Source organism: Bos grunniens, chromosome 3, assembly GCF_055505025.1.
Source record: "Bos grunniens cultivar Pamir isolate PY7600 chromosome 3, Bosgru_T2T1.0, whole genome shotgun sequence".
Lineage (NCBI taxonomy): Eukaryota > Metazoa > Chordata > Mammalia > Artiodactyla > Bovidae > Bos > Bos grunniens.
This window is the reverse complement of record NC_141167.1, coordinates 100,876,799-100,893,529: the sequence shown is the minus strand read 5'-3', so window position 1 is coordinate 100,893,529 and position 16,731 is coordinate 100,876,799. Positions and strand designations below refer to the sequence as shown.

Sequence of the window (16,731 nt, the reverse complement as noted above, 5' to 3'; positions counted from 1 at the left end):
ACTGTCTACAGAATATTCTCCCACCTTACCCAGAGGTTATGTATTTGTATAGTTGCACATTGTTCTAGAAGAGCAAAATCCAGTCTTCATTTTGCTATCTCCTTATTACAGAAGGGCATCAGATTATAGGAGGTGAGATAAAGGCTAGACATTAGATACATTTTCTCCTGGTTCATGGGAGAGCTGATGAGCTGGGGAAGGACAGTGCCCTCCTGGGTGACCCTTCCCCTCATGACAGCAGCGCTCCTCTGGAACCTGGCAGTCATTTCAAGGAAGGAGTTCGTAGGGGTGTTACCACCCCTCTCCACATGGTTAATTCCTATAGCAACAGCTGCAGGAGGCCCCTTGAGCCAGGTGGATGGGCTGGAGGTTCCTGGGGGCTTCCTTCAACCTAGGCCAGTGGAATAACGGTCAGCCATTTTTTTTTTAATTTAATTTTTTGTTGTTGATTTGCAATGTTGTGCCAATCTCCGCTGTACAGCAAAGTGACTAAGTTATACATATACAGAAATTCTTTTTTTAGATATTCTTTTCCATTACGGTTTATCACAGGATATTGAATATAGTTCCCTGTGCCATACAGAAAGACCTTGTTGTTTATCCATTCTGTATCTGCCAACCATCTTCTTGTCTCTTCCAGGCTCCACTGGCCCAGCCTGAGTCCCCGACAGCCTCAGCTGGAGATGAGCCCCGGTCCACTCCTGAGTCTGGGGAATCAGACAAGGAGTCAGTTGGCAGCAGCTCTGCCAGCAACGAGGGCAGCAAGCGGAAAGAGAAGTCAAAGCGAGATCGGGAAAAGGACAAGAAGAGAGCAGATTCTGTGGCTAACAAACTGGGCAGCTTTGGCAAAACCTTGGGCAGCAAGCTCAAGAAGAACATGGGAGGCCTGATGCACAGCAAGGGTTCTAAGCCTGGAGGGGTGGGGACAGGTTCGGGGGTAAGCGGTGGCACTGAGACCCTGGAGAAGAAGAAGAAAAACTCACTGAAGAGTTGGAAGGGTGGCAAGGAGGAGGCAGCTGGGGATGGGCCTGTATCTGAGAAGCCCACATCTGAGTCTGTTGGTAATGGAGGGAGCAGGTATAGCCAGGAGGTGTTGCAAAGCCTGAGCATTATGAGGATTGCAATGCAAGGGGAGGGGAAGTTTATTTTTGTTGGCACCCTGAAGATGGGTCACCGCCACCAGTATCAGGAGGAGATGATCCAGCGCTACCTCACTGATGCTGAGGAGAGATTCCTGGCAGAGCAGAAGCAGAAGGAGACAGAGAGGAAGATCATGAATGGAGGGGTAGGGAGTGGGCCTCCTCCAGCCAAAAAGCCAGAGCCAGATGGCGGGGAGGAGCTGCTGACTGCCCCTCCAGCAGAATCCAAGGCAGTGGCATTCTCTGCTGGCTACCCTGGTGGCTTTACTGTCCCTCGGCCTTCTGGGGGTGGAGTCCACTGCCAGGAACCCCGGAGGCAGTTGGCGGGGGGGCCGTGTGGGGGGGGCCTACCACCATATGCCACCTTCCCCAGACAGTGCCCTCCTGGGCGACCCTACCCCCACCAGGACAGCATCTCTTCTCTGGAGCCAGGCAGTCACTCCAAGGATGGAGCTCACAGGGGTGCACCGTTACCACCCCACTTCCGCGTGGCTGATTCCTATAGCAACGGCTACAGAGAGCCCCCTGAGCCAGATGGATGGGCTGGAGGTCCCCGGGGACTTCCCCCAACCCAGACCAAATGCAAACAACCGAACTGCAGCTTCTATGGACACCCTGAGACAAACAACTTCTGCTCCTGCTGTTACAGAGAAGAACTGAGGAGAAGGGAACGTGAACCGGGTGGGGAGCTGCTGGTGCACAGGTTCTGAACGGGAAACCTTGGAGGGCAAGGGGGCTAAACAAAGAAAGTTAAGCTCAATTAATTGGCTCATAAGACCCAGCTCCCATGTTGATGGGGCGAATGCAGTAATGTTGGTGTGAGCCTGGCTAGAAACTCTTAAGTGTGTATACTCTGAAGAGCTGCCAGGCTGGCAAGAGCAGGTCAGGGCTGGATGGTGCCTCGAGGCTATACTGGTCCTTTGCCGATCTTGACTTGATGGTACTGAGGAGGTACAAGGGGAGAAAGATGATAATTGTGTGTCATAACCCCTTGGGTCCATCCCAGGCCTAAGGGAAAGTGTAAGGGAAGATTCGGTGTGTGGGGGTGGGTAGGTGGGCAGAAGTCTGGGGGAGGAACTGGCAAAGGAGGTTCTCAGTCAATAAAAGAAAAAACAGACCAAAGTTCTTTTAGGTTGGAAAAAAAGCACACGGTGGTGGAGTTGGGAGTGTGGAGGGAAATTGGGAAATTAGATTTGTTATTGACTTGAATTAAGGTAGATGTTTAGTGTTGGATAAATTTTTCCTTCTGAAGGATCTGGAAAGACAAGGCAGAAATGTGTGCTTCTCGGTGCTTATTAGGAGGGGGATGGCTTAAATGGGTTTAGTGAGATGACAAAGGCAAGAACTTAAAGGGGGAATCTTTTTCCTCTGAAGTTTGATTTCCTTCTAAACAGCCGTCTGTCATCCCTTCTAGTTCGAGGGGAGATTGCCGATTGCCCCCTATCTTTTCCTCATCCTTTTTGAGGACTGAGCTCAGCTAAGTTAAGAAGGTTGTGATTTTTTTTAAGACTTTAATTTTATTAAAAAAAAAAAACAACAAAAAACACAAAAGAAGTTCCCTCTGGGGAAGGCAAGAGAATGATAAGAGCAGCTGTGTGTGTTGAATTTTTTCCAGGTGAATTGGTGCAGAGGTGATCTTTTTTTAACTACTAGCAATAACCACACATTTGAGTGCGCCTTGGGAGGGGGTGGGAGGAGGACAGACTTTTGGCCAGACTGTTTCAAACAAAACCAAAAACCTAAATAGAGCACTACCATCCTCTGCTGCTGCATATCTGTAGAAAGCAACTTATTTTTTGGATTTTTTTTTTTAAGAAAAGAAACAAAAAGACCCTAGCAAGCAAAAAAACATTTTAAAAAATGAGTTTTTTCCCTCCTATTTAAGTCATTCTTTCTCCTTGCTCTCTACTTTTGGAGAATGAACTTAACATCCCGGCTTCTTTTGTTAAGCCATAGCTGACCTTAATCTGTGGTTAGTTTATTAAAATAATTAAAAAAATACTTTGTAAGAAGAGATATTTTTGATAATAGGACTGATGTTGAAACTTGGGGTAGGGATTAGGGGCAATTTATAAAGAGGTAGCTAGAGAAATATATATTTTAGTGAACTATAACCACAGATCACAGATTACTCCCAATGAGCTGATCTGTCATTGGCTCTCCCGCCTCTCCCCAAACCATCCTTTTCCCCAGAGGGTGGGAGTGTGTCTGTGGACACAGTAGTTGGGGGAGCTCCTTTGCATTTTGCACAAAGCACAAGTCTGGACAGCCTATGCTCTGGCCAGCACCATTTCTAAGAGCTTTAAACTGGAGGACCTATCCTGGGCCAATCTTCCCTTTTCTTTAAATTATTTCTTTCTGGGGGGGGAAAAAAATCAACTATGCAATTGTATACACTCCTGGGTGCATATGAAGAAGGGGAATAAGTGTACTTAATGTGTCTAGAGTGTTAATTGGGGCTATTTTTCTGTATTTGGATTTCTCTTTTGAGGTGTGTACTCTTAAACCATCCTGTGGAATGTAATCCTTACATTTGATCCAAGGCTGACATGGGCTGGGAGTGTGCGTTGGGGGGACTTGTGTTTGTCATATGTTGCTTCTGCCCAATCAGGAAAGTTGTCATCCCACCGCCCCCTTGATAACAAAGTCAGCCAAGACTGTCCTCTTCATTGGAACTGCTCACAATTTAGGAAGTTTCCTTTCTCCTCAACAAACTCGAAAAGCCACTTATTTTCTAAATCTGATTGTTGATTTAATAATTTCCATGGCTATTAATTCTTAGGCTTTTATTTGGAAATGGATGTGTTAAGGAAGCAATGAGGTCAAAGGAGATAGGTTCCAAAGGAGGGTATGTTTGTATTTCCAGGCAGGACTGGGGCTGGTGTGAGAGGAGCATTCCCTTCAGGGTCAAAACTTAAGGAGATGCCAAAAGCTCACTAGTCAAGATAAATAGTGTTTTAATGCAGCATTTTTTAAAAATTAATGCAAAAAATCCATCATGGGCAAAATATCAAAATCTTTAAAACAGGATCCAGCAGGACTGGGGTTAGAGTGAGGGAAGAAAAGCTGAATTGAGCAAGGAGGAGTTGAATCTTGTCTTTATTTAAAATTTCAATACTTTATTCATTGTGGCTCTTTTTATATTAATTTTGATTTTCAGACTATATTGTGTTAAAATAGCATCTTGGTCACTGGCTTTTGAGGCATCCTTAAATTTTGTGCCCAAAGTGAGTGCCTTGCTCACCTCACCCCGTGTCTGGGCTTAGAACACTGGTGGGACCACCACCATACGAACTTCTGTCGCCTGACATGCACCCAAACAACAGGTGACTCGAACTCACACCTAGAATTTGCACAGCTCACGTACCTTTCCCGTAGGCATCCATCTATATCATAGGATTTTGGCCTGGACCAATAGGAATGGAAACAGACCAGGGATTTTCCCAGAGAATAAAACCAGGAAACTTTTAATTTGCCACTGGACTGCTGTGTTTGGATTTGATCTGTTATTAGAGTCTAGTTAATACTTTTGTTTTTAAAAACTGAGGACAAATGAACATAAACGGAAACCTTGTGTCATGTTTGCTTTTGTTTTGATTTATAAATTGACCAACCCCAATCCCTTTTGACTTCTTTTCAAATAAAAAGGTGGAAATTCTGAGGGGTGCCCAAGGGGGTGAAAATGGTAAAAAAAAAAAAAAAAGCGGGGGGTGGTGGTGGTTAGGTTATTTAGGCCCTATAGCTTTTTCATTAAGATTTTTTTGTTTTTAATTTGGGAAGGTAACTTTATTGAGGCATTAAAAAAAAAAATAACCTCTGCATTCTAAAGATGAGGGACCCTGAGTCAATGGATATTTTTCGGTAGGGATAAGTAAAGTCTGTCCTGCTTTATTTTTTGAGACGGCTGTAGGATGGGAAGGAAGGTGGTGAAAAATTGCCTGGGAAATGACAGTATTTGGGGAGGGAGTAGAAGAGGCAGCCTCGTGCAATTACTGTGTTGGAGGGAAGGGAGGAGAGGGGTGACATGCACTCAGAAGGAGCCAGATTCCTTAGTTGAGGGTGTGGTTGAAGGGGGGAGGCAGGCCCCCCAATCCTAATTGAGGGATATCATCTCTCAGGCTTAAATAAGTGCATTTAGTTATTGTAACCCCAGGCACTGGGGTACCTACTGAGGCTGTTGTTGGAGAGGGGAGATTTTCAGGGCTTTTGTTTTTCCCTTTTTGATTTCAGACAGTGCTACCCCCTCTACTCACCCTAGATTCTCCATCTCAGCCCTGAAGGAGCAAATAGGTCTATAGGACACGCCTCCAGATTCCTTTTAATTTATGCTGGTTTGATTGAGAGTTACAAGATTTAACCAAACATTTTTCCCTCACACTGGATTCTACAGCAAAATAAAATGATGATATTAAAAGGTTTTTTTTTTTTTTTTTTTAAAGATTCAGTCTCTTCATGGAGTGGTATGGTGTTCAACTCAGTGCTCTGTGGGGCCTGGAGGGAAGTTCCTTCCCTCTGCTGTTGGCTGTTTCTTCTCAAGTGAAACTAAAGCTCACAGACCAACTAAACAAAAATCAGCAATGACTTTTTAGTGTATGTTTGGGAGTGATAATGAGCTGGAAAGGATGGAGCTGGTTCTGAATGACTTCTGAGAACCTAGCTTTTGCTATTCTTACCACTTTCTAAACAGCCACATGTCCAAAGTTCCAGTCACATTTTATCTTTCCCAATAAAGGAGTTTCAAAGATAATTGTCCCCAAGTTACTCTGACACCTCTGGACTCTGCATTGTCTTCTTTCTCCAAGGAGTCAGTGCCCCAGACCCACCACCACAGGTGAGAAGACAGAATTAGTAGTCCTCGTCCTGGAATCACCTGCACCACAGATTTTTCTAATTTCCTTTTCCCTCCAGGCCCTTCAACTACAGATTCAGTGACTCATACAGGCAGTCTGTTTCTTTCACTTTATAGAAATCACAGGCTGTTTTGCCCCCTGAACTTAAGTGGATTAACAGAATATTATACCCTCCATGGAGACTTTCTCCACAACCCCTCCTTTTACTGGCCACTTGGGTAAGAGGTGCTAGAAAAGAGGAGGGGAAGCTGGCTGCCAGGAGCGAAGAGAGGAGCGGGGGTGGGGAGAACCTTGGCCTCTTTCTGTGCTTATAACTGGATCTGTGATTCATCTTGTGAGTCACTCAGCTCCACCTCCTTCCTCTAGCAGCCCCTCCCAGCAGCCTTCACTCCTGGCACAAACCTGCAGCCAGACCAGGATTCTGAAAATGGGAAAATCTGATACAGACCCTTGCCTCTCCACCCTTCCTTCCATCCACTAAACCTCCGTTGGGGGTGGTCGGGGGCGGGGGGGGGGGGTGTCCTCCTGTTACTCAACACTCAGCTGCTGTCCCCTTTGCATTCCTGGTTAGGTGCTGATCCAAGTCACCCATCTTTTTTCTGGCTCTGACCTTCCCCATCCCCCCTCAAGTTTTCTCTATTCTGCTGTTCCGACACCTCAAGTATTAAAGGATAGAATGAGGCTCTTCACTGAAGGGTGGTGGGGAGAAGGAAAATGGATAATGGATTTTTAAATTGTGGTACACACCTTTTTCTATTGCCACAGAACTTGGGAAATATTTTCTTCCCGTGAGGGATTGAGGCTGATGGAATGCAGGTGGGTGTGGGGAATGTCGCAGCTTTTAGGACTTCTAGAATCAGGCTTCTGGGACGCCTTCCTAGCAGGTGTATGCCTCTTTGTTCCAGATGGACTCCCTGTCTCACAATATCTTCACTATTTCCACAGTTGCAGCCAAGACAGGGAACTTTTCAAAACTGAGGCCGGAAGGGTGTGTGTGCCGGGGGAGGAGAGTTGAGTGTCACTCTGGAAAACTCGGGACCCCACCTAAGGACTGCTGCCTTTGTACAAACTCAAAATCAATAAAACAGCAGCTCTGTAATTCCTTACTTTGTAGCTTCTTTTGTCTTTTTCATATCTAAAGGTAGATTTTTGCATACCTACCCTAGTTACTGTTCCTTTACTTCCCTCCTACAGCCCTCCCCACCCATCTTTGCCTCTTGGGTTTCAAGGGGGAGTGTTGGGGGATGGGACTGTTGCACTGAACAGAGGGTTCCAGCCCTCAGCTTTCAAAGTCCTTAACATGAATCATTAATTTGGAGATCTGATGTCTGGGCTGGAGGGAGGGCTCCTGTACCTGGAATGGGCTCTAGTTTCCAATTGTCTGGATGGTGTGTGTGTGTGTGTGATTAAGTGTTAAGATCTTTTCTTTGGGCCTCCCACCCCCAGCCACGGAACTTGCACGTACCTGTACCTGTGTCAGCATCCTGCAGATATTTCAGTTTCTCTCCCTACTCTTCCACTGCACCCTTCACATGAGACACGTTTCACACTCTCTGGAGAAGGATATACAAAAACACTTCCACTCACCCCCACCCCAGTTCTTGGGCTTCCCCAGGCAAAAATCCCGAGGGCCAATTTCCATTTATTTCTTCTCAACTACTTTAGTTCAGACTGTCAGGAGAGGTTGTAAGGAGGCCTGAAGTACTTTTAATCATTCCTCACATCCCCTTAAAGAAGACAAAAACAGCTTCCCAGGGAAACCATCAGTGAGAGTCCAGGGAAGTGGCCCAAATGATTCCAGTTTAATACTTGTCATTACTGCTTCCCTCAAATAGTCTCCAAAGCTCAGGAACAGAAAGAGGATAGGATCTGGGTTTGGAGTAAAGAAGGGAATGTGGTTATTTTCTCAGTTCCCCAATTTTTCCTCACCTTTCTTAGGTTCTTCCACTTTGTCTCCACTTTTCCAAAATTGTGTGTCTTCTCCTTTAAGGGGCTGGGCATCTCTTCCGCCCTCTCCAGAGTCGACTGAAGTTTCCGTGGAGCCTTCTCTAGCTGGACTGAACACACCTTTCAGAAGACCCCACATCGTGCTCCTTGCACCTCAAGTGCTCCTTTCCCTTGAATCTTCCTCCTGCCCCTCTCCCTGACTTCCCTCCAGCTAGCTACAGGATTCAGCCTCTCCCCAAGGGGCTTGAGCATCCTCGAGGTTTTCCACCCTTGACTGCTCCATCCCCGGATGGAGCCAGAGAAATGTGGTGGGGGGGCCGGGGCCAGAGTTTCAACATCGCCCCCCAGAAGGAAGAGCCAGAGATGGGGGTAAGGAGAGGAAAAGGGCTTGGGGGAGGGGTTTGTCATCTAAAGGGTGCAAATGGGGATGATGTGGAGAAAGAAAAGAATCTAGAGGAGGCGGAGGGTATGTCTCATATCAGCTTCTGGTTGACAGTGCTTGGTCTTTTTTGCAGTCTCAAGTTCATTGTCTCATTATCCATTAACCAGCCCCTCCCTCCCTTAACTATCTGCCGACGCCTGTCCTGAGCTCTCCACAGCCACTGATCTCAGTTTCTCCTGAGAGTCTGAGTGTAGGCCTCCAAAGGTGGCTGCTGAAGTAACCCCAGACTCCAGGACCAGAGAAGCTTGGGGATTAACCCTACACCCTTCACAGCTCTCTGGACCGAAGTCTGTCCAGGGGACTGGGATGCCAGAGCCCAGGAGTCGTCAGCTGGGCAGCTGCCTGGCCTCTGGAGGCCTCCCAGGTAATAATGCCTTCCCAATACTTCTGATTTCCAGACTGTTCCAAATTTCACCCTTCTCAAACCCTGTTTCAAACCTCACTAAAGATACCTCTGTATTCCTCTTCCGGCTCAAAGTGCTTTTACCTGAGGTTTGCTCTGTTCTCTGCCTAGGGCTGGCTAGGAGCTTGATGGTCCCTCTGTTTTCTTGACCCTGGTACTCCTCCTCTCATTTACTTATTCAAAAATATTTGAGGGCCTAAAATCTCTCCTTCTAAGCTTTCATTCTTGTGGGGTTAGGGAGGAATCTTAGTCTTTCCTCTTTAGATTCTCCTGTCGCCGAAAAACTGGCCTCTGTTCACCTATGCTGAATAGAAAGAGCTTTAAAGGAGACAGAGCTTTAAAGGAGTAGAAGAAAGTAACTTTTTTACTTTGCCAGGCAAAGGGGGCCACAGCAAGCTAACGCTTTCAAGACTGCGCCCTTCCCCTTCCTGGGAAGTTGGAAGAGGTCTTAATAGTTTTAGGGTGGGAAAATGGGACTGAAGATAAGGATCAGGGTTGATGTAGCTTTGCATTCTTCTCCTCTTAGAGTCACTGGAATCATTAGGGCTGGCTTCGGATCACTCCAGAACAGGTTCTGGTGGTCCTCGAGGTCATTGTCTTATGACATTCTTTCTGGAAAGAAGAATGCTCCCAGAAGAAAGGAGTGTTAGGGAAAGTTGTCTTGGAGGGGTAAACATCAAGTAGCCGAAGGCAATCATTTTCAGAGTGCAATTAAGCAAGAAAGAGAGGGAGAACAAACATGGGTAGGTTGAGTGAGTGGAGAGAATAAAGGCTGCATAAGAGCTAACAATGGAGTGCCTCAACTAGTTTCTGCTACAGAATGTCTGAGAGGAGTGTGTGTATACGAGTGGGGGCAACACTGCGAGTGGGGGCAACACTGCGAACAGGCATAACCTGGCTTCCCTTCTTGCCCTGCAGGGGAGCAGATTCTAGCATGGGCCCCAGGGGTGAGGAAGGGGCTGGAACCTGAAATGCCTGGAACCCTGATCTGCAGCAACTTGAGGGTCACCTTCCAGCCCCATGGATGGCAGCGGAGTCAGGTGAGAAGGTTAGGGCAGTGGAAAGGACAACTAGTGGCAAGTGGAAAGGGAGTCTAGAAGATTTAGACAAACATTATAGAAGTGAGACAGTTATGCTTAAAAGGTTGTCTTCTAAGAGTACCAAGGATTGTCGTTGGGAAGCATCTCTAGGGAGGTTAGGGCTGTCAAGGTAGGACAATGAACGAGACTTCAGATGTCTTTAGCGTCAGTCATGTGCTTCCTCTAGGAGACTCCCCTGAGCAGTGAGTATGATTTTTCCCTGGCCAACATTGGGCGATTAGAGGCTGGTAAGTGTGGTGGTTTGGTGAAAGGGCTCACTGTGGGTGCTGGAACCCTTCCTCATCCTTCCTCTATTTTCAGAGGACAGACTGAGTGGATGGAGTGGGATGGGCTAGAAGAGTTCCTCCTAGAGGGATCCTGATCCATGGCTATACCACTCTTTAACTCTTGACTTCAGTGCATGGCCCGTCCCGAGTCCAGCTCCTCCGTCCAGGGTCCCTGCTTAAATTTATCCCTGAGGAGATTCTGATTCATGGCCAAGACTTTCGGCTACTCAGAGTCGGTTTTGAGGCTGGAGGACTAGAGCCTCAGGCCTTTCAGGTAAGAGGTCTCCAACCCAAGAATCCCTCCTCCCCTTAGAATCTTGGGATCCTTTCCTTGGCAATCCCCAACAGTCCCATCTCTCAAGATCCCTCTCATCATTCTCTCTGCTTCTCTCCTCTAGGAAAGACTAAAATTAGAGTATGGTAAAAGTAAAGGCCTGAGTTCTAGCCCAGCGTTGCCAACTATCAGGAGTGTAACTGTGGACGAGTGTCTTCCTTTGAAAAACAGGGAGGGTTGGACAAGATTATTCCCAAGATTCCTCCCAGCACTACCATTCTGTCATTTTGTGGTTCTAAATGTGTTCTCCTGACTCCAGTTCTCATGACCAGTGGAAGCTCCCTTTGTTAGGGACAGTCTTCACTTTTCTTCTCTATTAGTGGCCAAGACGGTGAAACAACATATGAGCCTTATTGCCTCCTTTTTACTTTAGTCTGAGGCAAAGGATGGGCTGTCCTTTCTTCCACAGGTGACCATGGCCATTGTCCAAGCCAGAGCTCAGAACAGTCCAGCCCAACAGTATGCAGGGATAACCCTGAGCCAGGCTGGTGAGTGAGGGTGCTTTGGGGTAAAGAAAGGGTAGAGTCTGAAAAGCAGAAGCTGGCTGGAGACAGAAGAGCTAAGCTGTCTCTGGTTCTTCTTCTTCCTCCTCTTGTGCTGACCTCCTGCCCTAGGCCAGAGTTCTGATTCCAGAAAACCACCTATTCCCCTCTTGGAGACAATAGAAGACTGGGAGACTGAGCGGAAAAAGCAGGCAGCCAGGGGCTGGAGGGTCAGCACTGTCAATGAGAGGTTCGACGTAGCCACCAGGTGATTCCCCAGTCCACCCAACCCCGAGCTGCCCCTTCAGTCTTCCCACACTACTCTGATCTAAAACTTGGGATTTCCCACAAACTCCAGCCTCCAAGGACATCCACAAACCTAGACCCCTTATCTCCTAGATCTCTAAACCTGAGATCCTTCAGAATGATCCCCTCCTAAGCAACTTCCTTATAGTAACAGGTTTGCATTGTATTGAGGTCACTGGGCCATGCTGTGACATAACTCTCAATTTCACAGCCTCCCCCGTTACTTCTGGGTCCCTAACCGAACTCTGGACAGTGAGATCAGGAGAGCATTTGGCCACTTCCATCAGGGCCGTGGACCGGTCAGTGTGGGAATGATGGTAATATTTGGGGATTAGAGGGTCATGGGAGGTTAGGGGTCATTGTGAAGGGAGGGGATCCCTGAGGTCAGTGTCGGGGCAAGGGTAGGGTGGGGCTAGGAGTTTCTCCCTCAGTGATCCTTCTCTCATCCATGTGAAGCGCCTGTCCTGGCATCACCCTGGGGGCAGTGATCTTCTTCGTTGTGGGGGCTTCTATACAGCCAGTGACCCCAACAAGGAAGATATCAGGTGAGGGGAGGTTTGATAAGCAGAATCAAAGGTTAGATGTGAGGGGCAGACACCTTCCCTTACTTTCTGATCCCTTCCCTCCAGGGCAGTGGAGTCCATGCTTCAGGCTGGGCATTCAGATGTTGTCCTGGTAGACACCATGGATGAACTGCCTAGTCTTGCAGATGTCCAACTTGCCCACCTGAGGCTGAGGGCCCTCTGCCTGCCTGGTGAGAGAAACTTTGACCACTCACCCCACCTCTAGGTCTGTTGACCCTAACTTGGTTTGCCCTTTTGCCTGATATGGATGAGTACTCCTTCAGCCCAATAATCCTTCGTTTTCCACTCAACTCCCATTTCCCACAGACCCATTGATTTCCTGTCTTCCTGATCCCAACATTTTTTTTTTTTTAGGCAGCTTTATTGAAATATAATTTATGTACCATAAAATTCACCCTTCACCCATCTTGAGAGCACAATTCAATGCATTTCATTGTATTTACAATGTTGTACAACCATCACAACTTAATTGTAGAAACCTCATAGCCATTTATAGTTAATTCTTGTTCCTTTCCCCATAAGCAACAACTACCTAACTTATTACCCCTTAATTCTGGACCCTGAATCCCCAGTTCTCCTGATCTCTTTGCCCTTCTGACTCCTCTGCACTCTCTCAGATTCATCTGTAGCTGAGGATAAATGGTTCTCAGCTCTGGAAGGAACACGATGGTTGGACTACACCAGGTACTCCATCTTTTTCTGGCATGATTTATAATTCAAACTTCTGTCAACTTGGACTCCTCAGTCTCCCATTAACTCTTCTCCTTGGTTCCCCAAGAAGACTGTTATTTGTTGCTCCTTAGAAGGTGGGTGGGGGGTGGGGACAGGAATTGGGAGTCTGCCCCATAGTATCCCATGACCCATCACTCCCTTCCTGTAGGCCTATTGTTCTCTTCTCTTCCTCGCCCACCCCTCCAGGTCTTGTCTTCGAAAGGCCAGTGACATCTCAGTCTTAGTGACATCCAGGGTTCGCTCTGTAGTACTTCAAGGTGAGTTTCTTGGGCCAACCCACTCCATTCCTTGCCCTTTTTCTTTACTCACCTGACTGGACTCTGCTCAGGAAGGGAGGTCTAGAGTTTCCTTGTCCCCTTCCAGTGCTGGCATCCTCCTCTCGTTTTGCTAGGAACTACTCGTGTTTCAGAGCTACTTCTGCTTCCCCATTAAGCTTGTGGTCCCTAACAGAGGGCTTCTCAGCCTTCTGTTCCTGTCCTTCCATCAGTGGATGGGGGCTGGGATTGGGGGCGGGGGAAGGAAAATGAGGAAAACTGGTTTGGCATTTGATTCTGCTTCCTACATGTGAAGCTGGGTGTTTCTGTCTTGGAGTGTATGAAGTGAATCACTCAAGGTCTTTGTTTTCTCTTCACTTTTATGTGCCCTCTCAATCCTACCTACCCAAAACTTTCCCCCTATGCCTCTTACTTCCTCTTGCCATGTTTCCTTTTCTCACTCTCTTCTGCCCTAGTTTCTTGGACTTTCTTTCTTTGTCCCTTATCCCTCTTTATCACCCAGAGCGCGGTGATCGTGATTTCAATGGCCTCCTCTCTTCACTCGTCCAGCTGCTTTCAGCCCCTGAAGCCCGAACACTGCTCGGCTTCCAATCACTAGTGCAACGAGAGTGGGTGGCAGCTGGACATCCTTTCCTGACCCGACTTGGGGGATCTGGGGCCAGTGAAGAGGTGAGAATGTTTGGGGAGGGTATTATTAAGAAGTACAGGGATGAGAAAATGACATACTAAAATCCACTGGAGGTGAATTAGGTCCAAATTAGGGCCTGAGGTTGGGCTGAGCTTGAAAGAAGATCCAGATGAGGGACCATAACCCCCTACCTCAACTGATTTCCACTGCCTGACCTCCTTAGTGTCCCCATTCCCACGTCACTCATCCTCCCCATTTAAGTCCCCACACCCACTTCCAACCTCTTAATTTCCCTCTTCTTAGGCCCCAGTGTTTCTCCTCTTCCTTGATTGCGTCTGGCAGCTCCTCCAGCAGTTTCCAGCTGAGTTTGAATTTTCTGAGTTCTTCCTTCTTGCTCTTCATGACAGTGTCAGAGTTCCTGACACCCTTACATTCTTAAGAGACACTCCCTGGGAGCGTGGAAAGCAGAGTGGACAGGTCAGTGACTTCCATTTTTGCCTTTCCGCTACCCATTAAGTACTCTCTGGAAGTTTCCTGGTGGGCTAGTGGTTAGGATTCTGGGCATTCACTGCCATGGCCCAGGTTCAATTACTGATCGGGGAACTAGGATCCCACAAGCTGTTCAGTATGGCCAACAAAGGAACTACTCTCTGAAGTTTACTCTTGAATATGAAAAGTGGTCTGCGGGTGGGAAAGGGGGAGGAGGTTGGTGCTTTCTTTCAGGACTAGACTTCCATCCTACATCTGATTCTTTTCGTGTGTGGCTGTGCTGGGTCCTCATTGCTGAGTGGGCTCTTCTTTAGTTGCAGCAAATGGGGAGTGGAGGCATATTCTCCGGTTGTGGTGCACGGAGTTCTCGTTGTGGTGGCTTCTCTTGTTGCGGAGCATGGGCTCTAGGGTGTGCAGGCTTCAGTAGTTGTGGCATGTGGGCTCAGTAGTTGTGACTCCCAAGCTCTAGATCACAGGCTCAATAGTCGTGGTGCTCAGACTTAGTTGCTCCAAGGTAGATGAGATCTTCGTGAACCGGGGATCGAACCTGTGCCTCTTGCACTGGCAGGTGGATTCTTAGCACTTAGCCACCAGGGAAGCCTTACATCTGATTCTTAGAGTAACAGATGAATTTCACGATTTATCTCTAAACTGGGGAGGATTATATATTTTTGTTTAACCTTCCTCTTCTTGTTTCCTCTATCTAGTTCAACAACTATACACAAGTCTATACCCCTGGGTTCCCAGGGGCTGGGAACTCTATTAACCCACAGCTATCTGTCTGGGACTGGAATTTACGCTACAGCAATAAACAAATACTACAATTCCGTAATCCTGGCTATGACCCAGAACACTGCCCAGATTCCTGGCTCCCTAGACAGCAGGTAAGGTGTCTGAAGTTCCTAAATTCCTTTTTCTCACAGGCTCATCCTAGTAGATGAGAAGTGATAGTGTCTGAGTTCCTCATTCCCCTTCTGTTGTCATTTATAGTCCTAACTGTCCCCAGGAAGACAGAAATCCTAGACATCACAAATGGCATCTTTTTTCGTCCTCCTCATCCTTATTAGTCTTCCTGTCTCATGCACACATTTTTATGTTTCCCTAAAATCAACTTTAATCAGTCCTGAGGCCTAGTTTGAAGTCTAATGAGAGCAGATAAAGTGTTCTCAGGGGGAGTCTTGTAGTTTGATCACTGGTGCAGTGTGCAGTGGGTGACTGCTGGACATTCCTTCATGACCCAGTTCGGGGAAACGGGGGTCATCAGGTGTCTAGGTTGCCAGTTGATTTCCTGTTCCTCCTTAGCCAAGCTTCATGGTTCCTGGGCCCCCCAGTTCCGTGTGGCTCTTCTCTAGAGGGTCCCTGACACCCCTGAATCAACTCTGTCCTTGGCGGGACAGTCCCTCCCTGCTGGCAGTCTCTTCTCGTTGGCTCCCTCGACCTGCTATCTCTTCTGAAAGCCTGGCTGATCAGGAGTGGGGGCTCCCCTCACACTGGGGAGCTTGCCCTTTACCCCCGGGACTGCTGCTGCCTGGATGTCTGGGACCCCAGATCAGGCTCTGGAGACGCTGCTACCTGAGGGGAAGGCCTGAGGTCCAGGTGAGAAGGGAAGACAAAAATTGGGAGTGGGAGAAGGGGTCTGACTGCTGAACCAGATGTTCTAGGAGAAACCAGATGTTTCCAGGAGGCAGAAGGGCAAGGGTTTGGGGGACTGGGAAGTGAGATACCATTCCTATTGGTATCAAAGTGAATAGATTTGGGACTGTGGGAAGACTGCTTCTGGCTTATATCAAGTGGAACCTAGGGCATAGTTGGAGGGGGAAAGGGAACTAAGAGAATTAAGGATCCTCTCTGCCTCTCTTCACCCTCTTCCCAGATGGGCCTCTCAGCTCCCACAATCTCTGGTCTCCAGGAGGAGCTATCCCATCTTCAGGAGTTATTAAGGAAATGGACACCACGAATATCTCCCGAGGATCACTCCAAGAAAAGAAACCCAAACACCATTCTCTCCCAATCCCGTTGAAATTGCTTTCTCACGGGCAGGGCAGAAGGTGGTCTGGGGGGAGGGAGAGTTTTGTCTAATCCTTCGTTTTTTCTTATCTGGTCTTGCTGCCTCAGCTTTCATAAACAAGATCACTGACCTGAGTTTCTATTTAAGATGAGTGGTGCTAACCGTATCCAACTCTTACCCTGCCTTGTTTGGTTTAAATAGTTCTTGTCATTTGAAGAATTAAGAAACAAAAACAATCCAGAACGACTGCCTCTTTTTTTCAGGGCAATTCCATGTCTTTGGGATGGAAATTTTGTATATCGCGCTGGTAAATTGTGATAATCAGATACACTGTTTATCAGTGCCAACTAGATGGCCTACAGACCTCCTTCTCACCTCCTCTTGCTGCTTCTTTAATTCCAATTTCTATTTCTTCCCTTATAGTTTTCTATGGGTATGAAATATACACGGGACACCCTATCTCTTCCAATTATCTATTTTCGTCGTGACATTTCTATTTAAGGAGTTCATTAAAGCACAATATTTATACACGCCGCTGGCACTGTCTGTGTCTGATTAAAGGAACCTTAGGCAAGGGAGTGGGGGGAGAGGAGGGAAAGGAATGTGACCCACAAAAGGACGGTACCGACCATATTACTGCTAAGGAAGTAAGGGGCTGGGTTGCGTGAGGCGCTGCAGGATTCACAATTTAAGGTCCTCTCTTTCGTGCAAACGGGGCAAAGGCACACTCAGATGTTGCTGGAGTT

At 47.4% G+C, this 16,731-nt stretch overlaps 2 protein-coding genes and 1 long non-coding RNA gene across 16 annotated transcripts in view; 2 read left to right on the top strand and 1 right to left on the bottom strand.

Moving 5' to 3' along the window:
* The window catches only part of OTUD7B (OTU deubiquitinase 7B), a 57,567-nt gene extending 52,849 nt beyond the window's left edge, over positions 1 to 4,718 (top strand). For all 3 annotated transcript variants that reach the window (XM_086392366.1, XM_086392364.1, XM_086392365.1), the window contains exon 12: positions 641 to 4,718. In XM_086392366.1, coding sequence (XP_086248492.1) covers positions 641 to 1,849 — 1,209 coding nt within the window. In that variant the 3' untranslated portion in view covers positions 1,850 to 4,718. The remainder of the gene's footprint in view (positions 1 to 640) is intronic.
* A 1,366-nt stretch (positions 4,719 to 6,084) lies between these two features.
* On the bottom strand, positions 6,085 to 8,250 carry LOC147376388 (uncharacterized). The gene is made up of 2 exons (XR_015160948.1): positions 7,919 to 8,250; positions 6,085 to 7,542 (listed from the first exon to the last, which is right to left on the bottom strand). It is a non-coding gene; the product is annotated as an uncharacterized LOC147376388 (long non-coding RNA).
* On the top strand, positions 8,007 to 16,518 carry MTMR11 (myotubularin related protein 11). Of its 12 annotated transcripts, none has more exons than XR_015160947.1 (17): positions 8,007 to 8,305; positions 8,652 to 8,742; positions 9,700 to 9,821; positions 10,048 to 10,108; positions 10,279 to 10,421; positions 10,891 to 10,969; positions 11,096 to 11,231; positions 11,481 to 11,568; positions 11,726 to 11,814; positions 11,899 to 12,023; positions 12,471 to 12,537; positions 12,772 to 12,842; positions 13,410 to 13,529; positions 13,792 to 13,965; positions 14,685 to 14,861; positions 15,280 to 15,573; positions 15,851 to 16,518. XR_015160947.1 is itself a non-coding variant. In XM_086392369.1 (17 exons), the coding sequence occupies exons 1-17, from the start codon at positions 8,240 to 8,242 to the stop codon at positions 15,995 to 15,997; spliced, it is 2,070 nt and encodes a 689-aa protein (XP_086248495.1). In that variant the 5' UTR covers positions 8,007 to 8,239; the 3' UTR covers positions 15,998 to 16,518. The 12 variants fall into 12 exon arrangements, 6 of the variants coding, with proteins under 6 accessions (XP_086248495.1, XP_086248494.1, XP_086248493.1 ...); XR_015160942.1 differs by having other exon boundaries at positions 13,316 to 13,529; XR_015160946.1 differs by having other exon boundaries at positions 11,481 to 11,586.
* Positions 16,519 to 16,731: the final 213 nt, after the last annotated feature.

Bases quoted from the DNA above. Each gene is read 5' to 3' on its own strand.
- MTMR11 (XM_086392367.1), top strand. From the start codon at position 8,240: ATGTGGTGGGGGGGCCGGGGCCAGAGTTTCAACATCGCCCCCCAGAAG. The intron at 9,822-10,047 runs GTGAGAAGGTTA...TGCTTCCTCTAG, and splicing joins ATGGATGGCAGCGGAGTCAG to GAGACTCCCCTGAGCAGTGA. The intron at 11,587-11,725 runs GTAATATTTGGG...ATCCATGTGAAG, and splicing joins CGGTCAGTGTGGGAATGATG to CGCCTGTCCTGGCATCACCC.